Here is a 9,963-nt window from a genome sequence, read left to right as displayed (position 1 = left end):
TTATATATATATAATAAAAATCCAACATTTTATATATATATATATATATATATATAAATATAAATATATATTTATTTATTGTATATCATAAATATATATTTATTTATTTATATTTACCTATCCTTTTTTTATATATATGGTAGAAATACAATGTATGAGTTATTTTATTTTGCAAAATTTTTGAAAGTTAAACTATTAATTACAATGAAATTATTTCATATAATACCGAGATTCTTTTCATAATAAAGATTAAGAGAGAGTTAGATTTTATCATAAGATTTATAAAAGTCATAAGATAAGGTTAATTGCATATTGTATAGTTTATCTCTCATTTTTTAAAGTAAATAAATATCAAAGTTACATTGCTTGAACTGGTGCGTTTGAAGTATGTTGTCTTTTTGAGGGATGCAAGACAATATAGTATAAAAGCATTGCTGTAATTCCCAAGAAAAAGGAAATGATACAAATAATAAAGATTATATTAAAGTACTAAGCCTCTTTAACTGCAGGAGGACAAGCATATTGCCATAATAAATTTGCTGCAATATTTTCAAAAAAGCAGATAACATAGAAAGATAGATGTTTTCAAAATGTTTTGCTATCTACAGCATTGAGATATATAAAAATGTGCACTATGCCAATAACGGAAGCAAATAATATGGAATAAATGCGTTCTTTAATTGTAGGCTGCATATGTGGTGGATGACTGCAAGTCCGACAAAATTCCAATATTCCATGGGAATCTATCAAAATCCATATTGTCATACTTAGCCAATGTATTACACAATATATTATGGTATATACAGGCCAGATGCTTGCAATGACACTGAGCAATAAAATCCTTGCCACTACAATCACAATGATAAAAATGATTAAATAAATTTAAAATAAATTTTTAAAAGTATATTATTTTGATACAAATTGTGTGATGAATAATATTTAATTTTGTATATTAATTATTGGATATATATGTACCTAAAATAAGAAAATGCCAGAAAAATTGAATTTGCTTATTTATTTAAAGATGCTTATCATATACAAAAATGAATGATATAATCTCTAAAAACTCACCTTTAAAAAAGGTAAAAAAAGGCGACCAGTTAAGGGCACGCCATTAACAAAAATTATCCATTGCAAACCCATGTACAATAGAATTGTATGAAAAATTATCGATTATAAACCCATGTACAATCGTAACAAAAGTAATGAAATAAAAAAAAAATTGCGCCAAGTGAAAGTAGAAACTTGTACCAGTGGAAAATTAAAGTTGCAGACATATATAGAGTCGTATAATGAATCAATAAAAATTTAAATTTGCAAATGTAGAATTGTACCATAAAAAAACTTATCTTTTAAAAAAAAAGATAAACAAGATGCCAAGTCCATGCGCCATGTGAAAAAGTGTTAAACAAAAAAGTATTTTTAAGTAAAAAAATCTATCAATTGACAAAAATTTATGTTCTAAAATTAATATCTCTACAAAAAGTAATGTCCAATTATTGCGCGAATAAATAAACATTTTTATAAAAAATTAAAATTTAAAAACTTATGCAAATTTAAAATTAATATAAAATAAAAAGAAATAAAAAAATTTTAGTTAAAAAAACTGGGCGCGCTGCTAAATAATATTCTAATGATATTAAAATTAAATTGTTACTTTTAAACTCATTGCAGCGCGCCCAGTTTTTTTAACTAAAATTTTTTTATTTCTTTTTATTTTATATTAATTTTAAATTTGCATAAGTTTTTAAATTTTAATTTTTTATAAAAATGTTTATTTATTCGCGCAATAATTGGACATTACTTTTTGTAGAGATATTAATTTTAGAACATAAATTTTTGTCAATTGATAGATTTTTTTACTTAAAAATACTTTTTTGTTTAACACTTTTTCACATGGCGCATGGACTTGGCATCTTGTTTATCTTTTTTTTTAAAAGATAAGTTTTTTTATGGTACAATTCTACATTTGCAAATTTAAATTTTTATTGATTCATTATACGACTCTATATATGTCTGCAACTTTAATTTTCCACTGGTACAAGTTTTTACTTTCACTTGGCGCAATTTTTTTTTTATTTCATTACTTTTGTTACGATTGTACATGGGTTTATAATCGATAATTTTTCATACAATTCTATTGTACATGGGTTTGCAATGGATAATTTTTGTTAATGGCGTGCCCTTAACTGGTCGCCTTTTTTTACCTTTTTTAAAGTTATTAATACGGGACGTCTCTCTTGGTCTCTCCTCGATCTCTTTTCAGTAATACATATATGTATATCGCCTAAACGCGAAAATTGAAAACACGGTACAATTCTCTCGTTACGATTCAGATTCCGATGCTGCTTAAGTGATATTTCGCAGTGCTCTCGTTCGCGATAGTCTAAACGTGAAGTGATAATGTGAAGCACAAAATCGTTGAAAATTTAATTTCGTTTCAATTGAACGAAACTTCAATCCTCGGATTTTAATGTAATCTGGACCCTATTCAATTTTATAAAATATTTTTTTTTTAATCTTTGATGATTTTAATATATCTGTATGCATATAATGTAAAGATTATAATAGAATTAAAAATTTTCTATTGCAAATTATTTATATTTATATATTGGAAACATTTTATGTTTGATGGTAGTGTATTCTTTTTTATATCTAAAGATATATTTTACTAGTAGTATTATTGCAATATATATATATATATATATATATATATATATTGTTTACTATTATATTCATATAATATATTGTTATATTTGGATATACAAGAAATTGCATGAATATCTTTATGAAGATAAATATATCTATTTTGTTCATGCAAATAAATAATACAAACCGCATCACGCGATTGCACAAAATTCATTGAAATCTCAAACTATATTTACTTCTCTGGAAATAATATGCAACTTTAAAAGCGATATAAACGTCTCATTAAAACTTCATTTGCTGCTGCAAATATATTTATATTTATTAATATACATGTTTTTCGATTATTGATTTTCGGATGAATTGCATCAAAGTCTAAATAAATCCATCGTTATAATTGTATATTATATATAAACTCGTTTATAAAAAATTGCGACACGACGACGCGAGTTGGACAAAAAATGGACAACAATTCCGTCGACATGAGATAAAAAAACGTAGAATTTATGAGATTACACAAATAATAGCGACACAATTGCTCCATAAAAATCTACAGCTCGTAATTTACAATCGCTATATCCAAAGGATGGTAGTCCACGAGAACTACTAGGAGAGTATTTCAAACTTCATAATTTTCCAAGATTTATCGCATACATATATTTGTAGTTTCCCAGATTCTTTTATAAGATCACACACACAAAATGCTTTTATCTGTATAAATATATTGTATATAAATAATATTTTTCCAAAGATAATAAAGATCTAATGCAACGAGCATTTTTAGCTATTCATTTGTTTATTTCTAGATTCGAATATAATATAATATTATTGGATATATATGTAGATATATATACATATATGTATTATTATTATACTCTTTATAATATCGCATTGCATTTTATTATTATCGTATTATAAATAATGTAACAGATATATTATTTTTATATATGCTACGTAGCTTTTTAAAATTGTGAGATATTTATACAGTGGATTTTAAATTATCATAGCTATCACGCGTACATTAAAAGCAACGTGCACCAGGATAATTTGGTACTAATTATGCTAATTTTGCTAATTTAAATAAAGCTAGCCCTCGGAAATAAAAACATTACATATATTATATATTTGAGAGATTATAAATATTGAAAGAGGTGAGAAAAGAGAAATGAATAAAATTACACTTTTAAAGATACACTTTTAAAGACAAGGGGTAAGATTCTAAGGGTTTTGCAATGGTTAATTTTGCCTAGGATTCTACATGGGTTTGCAATGATTAATTTTTCATAGGATTCTACATGGTTTGCAATAGGATAGGATTCTACATGGGTTTGCAATGTATATCTGTACTTTAAAAAAGTAAGTGATATCCTAAAAAAATCATAAAAATGAAAAGGTCAGGCCATGTTCAAAAGAAGGTACTCAAAAATTTAAACGATCTAATAATAAATTATCACGAAAAGTAACTGATATGTTATTCAAGGTGCCAGTTCAAAGTGAACATACGTAAAGTGTATATTAGCTAAATTTAGTAATAATATATTACCATGAAAAGTAACTGTGATATTTTATTAAAGGTGCAAGTTCACATTGAATATACATACATATAAGTAAAACTGATTACAATTTGATTCTAGAAAATAAGTGCGATATGTTATTCTCAGTGCACAAAATATAATAGTCGTTTATAGAGATTTGATTTGAAATTCATACTAGCCCGTACAATGAAAAATAATTGCTCGTAATTCCAGAGTACCAATTTGTTAATGACTCAGAAAAATAACATGGCGGCCCGCTCCCAGTTTTTTTAACTAAAATTTTTTTATTTCTTTTTCACATGGCGCATGGACTTGGCATCTTGTTTATCTTTTTTTTTAAAAGATAAGTTTTTTTATGGTACGATTCTACATTTGCAAATTTAAATTTTTACTGATTCATTATACGACTCTATATATGTCTGCAATTTTAATTTTCCACTGGTACAAGTTTCTACTTTCACTTGGCGCAATTTTTTTTGTATTTCATTACTTTTGTTACGATTGTACATGAGTTTATAATCGATAATTTTTCATACAATTCTATTGTACATGAGTTTGCAATGTAGGATTCTACATAAGTTTGCAATGGATAATTTTTAATACAATTCTACATGGGTTTGCAATGGTTAATTTTTCATAGGATTCTACATGAGTTTGCAATAGTTAATTTTTCATAGGATTCCACATAGGTTTGCAATGGGTAAGATTCTACATGGGTTTGCAATGGTTAATTTTGCCTAGGATTCTACATGGGTTTGCAATGATTAATTTTTCATAGGATTCTACATGGGTTTGCAATAGGATAGGATTCTACATGGGTTTGCAATGTATATCTGTACTTTAAAAAGTAAGTGATATCGTAAAAAAATCATAAAAATGAAAAGGTCAGGCCATGTTCAAAAGAAGGTACTAAAAAAATTAAACGATCTAATAATAAATTATCACGAAAAGTAACTGATATGTTATTGAAGGTGCCAGTTCAAAGTGAACATACGTAAAGTGTATATTAGCTAAATAAGTAATAATATATTACCATGAAAAGTAACTGTGATATTTTATTAAAGGTGCAAGTTCACATTGAATATACATACATATAAGTAAAACTGATTACAATTTGATTCTAGAAAATAAGTGCGATATGTTATTCTTACAAGGGACATGTCACAACTGTCCGGAACCGATTTGATTCTCCTTGAAATATGTTATTAAATACACAAATCTAAAAGACACGTATTTTTTTATACGTGCGCAATTTGAGTTTTAAGGGGTGAAACACCCCTTTAAAGAATAACGGTATTTTTCTTTAGGATCAAATATCTGCTAAACTATAAGAGATATAAAGAAAAAACGTACAACAAATTTTAATGGCTTGAAGAGTACTTTAAAGTTATATGAACAAAAATTTTTTTTTTTTTTTTTTTTTTAAAAAACCCTCACCACCTAATTTTTTTTTCAAAATTAAAAATTTTGTTTTACCTAATTTAAAGCTTATTTTTTTCCAAATTCAACCATGTGTAATAAAGTTATGTTACGAAATATCATTTTCGAAAATTAATTATAAACGCTCCCGTATATACGCTCATCCGTGCTATGTGCGTAAGTAATTACCGTCGAACAATAAAATATATAAAAAATGTTTTTGTATAATTCTTATTTATGTTTTCTATGTATTTATAACTGCGTATTGTGTATATTTAGATTTAAAAAAAAATTTTTAAATATAATTAATAAGAATTTTTTAAATATACCCCCTGCTTTCTTATTATTTCTTTAATATTTAATTTCTTCTATAAAAATTAAAAACAATTATATTTTATAATAAAATTATTTTTTAATTGAATCTTGCGAATACCAATGTCGCAATATTTGGCATAAACAAATTTTATATCTTACGTTAAATGAATCATAAGATAAGATTATGTGTACGTGTTCCAGATAAGTTATAATTTTTACAATAAAATCTTTAATACGTTAAAATAAATAATAAAATAAGATTATGTGATGACGTATTTCTGATAAGTTAATATAAATTGTTCATGTAGCAGCATAATTCTCACAGTCGGTGTAGTCTTTTCGTTGTAATAATATCTGTGTAAACTGTTCTTTTATTGCAATAGAAAGCAAAATATAACATCTTTGAATATGATTATCAATCCGCTTAACGTTGTTAGACTTTTATTGGTGTCAATAAATTCAATATATTTAACAGAAACGCCAGTAACTGAAGCAGAAGTGGAATTAAAGGAAAACATTAAAAAAATATTACTGGATAGCGTTTTTCATTATAATGGGGTGGAAGTAACGGAAGAAATATATCTCGATTATGAAGAACCTTATAAATTACATAGTTTTGAAATAATTGAAGATGACGAAGAAGCATGGCATGAAGATAGTTTAAATTCTCATCCTCATTGTTCAAATGATGATACAAATTTTGATAGTTCTTATAAAAGACGAGCTGTTGAGTATTGGCGATTTCGGGACACTGATGAAAACAGTAATGACAGAAAAAGGAATCGTCCTCTAAGAGTAGTACAAAATAAATTTAGAAGAGTTTCATCTGAACGTCAGTTAAGGCGATGGGAAGAACAAATACAATCAGGTGGAAGTCGTACAGAAAAATTATCTTACATCTCCAAATTTACACATGATAAATTTACTGCAGCTGTCGAATCAGGATTCATGGTTCATGATATTGATTTAAAAAGATGGGCTTTACAAGCTCAAGAAGAAATAGGAAATTTAAATCCTATATTTAAAGCATCTCACAGTTGGATAGCAAGATTTAAGAAGTCTCACCGAATTGTTTCAAGAAAAGTTACGAAGTTTGTCACTAGAAGAACATTAGAAGATTCTGCTGATTTGCAAAAATCAGCTGATGATTTTCTGGAAACAGTAAAACCTCTTATTGAACAGTTTGGATCTGAAAATATTTACAATTCAGATCAAAGTGGTTTCCAATTGGAACTTCACTCTGGAAGATCATTGTCTAACCAGGGAGAAAAGAAAGTAGAACGTGTCGTGCAATCCATATCATCAACAACCCATTCATATACGATACAACCAATAATATCCTGTAATGGCAATTTGTTGTCCCCTTTATTTATTGTATTAAAAGAAGCTAATGGTAAATTTGGACCAAGAGTACAAGAAAATTTATTTAAAGCAGAAAATGTTATTGTAAAAGCATCGAAATCTGGTAAAATGACATCAGGTATTTTCCTTTTATAATTACTTTTTTTAACAACCTTATTTTATTTAACAATTTAATAAGAGTCATAAAAAAACTATTAAATTAACATTTATATTTTGTACAGATCATTTTAAAATGTGGTTAGAAGAAGCTTATTTCGCAAACATTGGTCCTAATAGCGTTCTTCTTATCGATTCATGGACTGGACATTGCCCCAATATGATTTCGGATTTAACACCTCCTGGAACACATATTACTACTATGATAATACCGAAAGGAACTACAGGGAAAATACAACCATTAGATGTTTATGGATTCAGAATTTGGAAAAATTTTGCTAAAAGATTTTCAGATGCGGTTTTACTGTTGGAAAGTAATATAAACTTACATGAACGAAATAATATAATAAAATTGCAATCTTTGATACATAATCAATTGTCATCCCCACGATATCAAAACTTATTTAAATATTCGTGGTTTAAAAGTGGTTATACGAATGAAAGACCAGACGAATTCGAAAATCCAGTACACTTTAGTTTAGACGAAACTTTAACAAAATGTGATATCGAAGGTTGCAATAATATAGCTGTAGTAAGATGTTCTTGGTGCAAGAAGTCATTATGTTTGAAACATTTTTTTGTCGAATATCATTATTGTAATGTGTATAATGAGTGAATAATATAAAATGCAAATACATTTTTAAAAAAATCTAAATATACACAATACACAGTTATAAATACATAGAAAACATAAATAAGAATTATACAAAAACATTTTTTATATATTTTATTGTTCGACGGTAATTACTTACGCACATAGCACGGATAAGCGTATATACGGGAGCGTTTATAATTAATTTTCGAAAATGATATTTCGTAACATAACTTTATTACACATGGTTGAATTTGGAAAAAAATAAGCTTTAAATTAGGTAAAACAAAATTTTTAATTTTGAAAAAAAAAATTAGGTGGTGAGGGTTTTTAAAAAAAAAAAAAAAAAAAAAAAAATTTTTGTTCATATAACTTTAAAGTACTCTTCAAGCCATTAAAATTTGTTGTACGTTTTTTCTTTATATCTCTTATAGTTTAGCAGATATTTGATCCTAAAGAAAAATACCGTTATTCTTTAAAGGGGTGTTTCACCCCTTAAAACTCAAATTGCGCACGTATAAAAAAATACGTGTCTTTTAGATTTGTGTATTTAACAACATATTTCAAGGAGAATCAAATCGGTTCCGGACAGTTGTGACATGTCCCTTGTTAGTGCACAAAATATAATAGTCGTTTATAGAGATTTGATTTGAAATTCATACTAGCCCGTACAATGAAAAATAATTGCTCGTAATTCCAGAGTACCAATTTGTTAATGACTCAGAAAAATAACATGGCGGCCTGCTCTCAAACAACTATGATGTTTCTCGATGTCCATTTAGAAATAGTGTCGAAGCTCTTACAGAATAATTACTACAACATTTGAAGTACGAAAAGTATTACATTAGAAGAAGATTAGATTAGAATAAGGATTCAACGTATTTTTAAAAGCTCTACACACAACGAAGTGAATATACAAAACTATATACAAATACCTTTTTCTTCTGTGTTTCTGAAAAAAATTGTAAGTCAAATGAAACCTTGCACTTTGAGAACCATGTCACTTACTTTTCAGAGTCAAATTGATAAATTTTTTTTGTATATTTTAATGATATTTATATCTCACTTGTATCTTGAATAATTAATATGTAATTTTTTATTGTATATTACGACAAATAATCAGTAAACTTTTTAAGCGTATAGCTTTATTGTAGTTGACCTGAGAACTGTACATTTATAAATTTTACTTAATATACACCCGTTTCGAGCAACAAGGCAAAGTTTTCTGATCAATAACTTACTCCCTGAAAATACGGTATAACACAAATCGGAAGTTGATACGAAAATTCGAAATTTTACTAAAGAAAGATTGGAGGTTTTTAATTTATACAATTTTCACAACTCTTATTTCAATTATTTATTCTACTCATCGAAAGTTTTTTGAGAGCAGGCCGCCATGTTATTTTTCTGAGTCATTAACAAATTGGTACTCTGGAATTACGAGCAATTATTTTTTATTGTACGGGCTAGTATGAATTTCAAATCAAATCTCTATAAACGACAGTAGTATAATGGCAGGTATGGCCCGTCAAAACAAACCCCCACCACCGACCCGTCTGGCGCCGGGTCTTATCTTATCTTTCCCCCACCACCGGCGTCTGGCTTTTCCGAGTGTGGGTGTTAGGGGGAAAGGGTGTTGGGGGAAAAAAAAATGGCGACTGGCCCCGAAAGGTGGGGATGAGAATTTTTATTTTTTATTTTTTCTGATTTTCTCTGGATTTGAACCCGGGACCTCCGTGTTTCCGAGCAGGGTCCTAGTATGTTGAGCTAAACGAGATCTTACTAGTCTAAGGATTAGATGTGGTATTTAAGCTAAAGTTGCGTAGAGTACGGCATGGGGGTTCGGGTATACGTATGGCAAGGATAGCTCGTCGAATCAAATGGTCGATATTGGACGGGGGTGGGGTAAAAACAGTTCGGGTATACGTATGGCAAGGA

At 27.7% G+C, this 9,963-nt stretch overlaps 1 protein-coding gene across 1 annotated transcript; it reads left to right on the top strand.

Annotated features, from left to right (window-relative positions):
• Nucleotides 1-5,997: 5,997 nt before the first annotated feature.
• LOC146722463 (uncharacterized) lies at nucleotides 5,998-8,927 on the top strand. Its single transcript, XM_085484722.1, has 2 exons — nucleotides 5,998-7,395; nucleotides 7,499-8,927. Exons 1-2 carry the CDS (start codon nucleotides 6,324-6,326, stop codon nucleotides 8,047-8,049), a joined length of 1,623 nt encoding a protein of 540 aa, XP_085340848.1. The 5' UTR covers nucleotides 5,998-6,323; the 3' UTR covers nucleotides 8,050-8,927.
• Nucleotides 8,928-9,963: the final 1,036 nt, after the last annotated feature.

This window comes from Nylanderia fulva, unplaced genomic scaffold (genome assembly GCF_048542155.1).
Source record: "Nylanderia fulva isolate GAGA-0341 unplaced genomic scaffold, ASM4854215v1 Scaffold31, whole genome shotgun sequence".
Lineage (NCBI taxonomy): Eukaryota > Metazoa > Arthropoda > Insecta > Hymenoptera > Formicidae > Nylanderia > Nylanderia fulva.
The sequence above is the reverse complement of the archived record's forward strand: the minus strand, read 5'-3'. Positions and strand labels throughout refer to the sequence as shown.

Bases quoted from the DNA above. Each gene is read 5' to 3' on its own strand.
- LOC146722463 (XM_085484722.1), top strand. From the start codon at position 6,324: ATGATTATCAATCCGCTTAACGTTGTTAGACTTTTATTGGTGTCAATA. The intron at 7,396-7,498 runs GTATTTTCCTTT...TATTTTGTACAG, and splicing joins ATCTGGTAAAATGACATCAG to ATCATTTTAAAATGTGGTTA.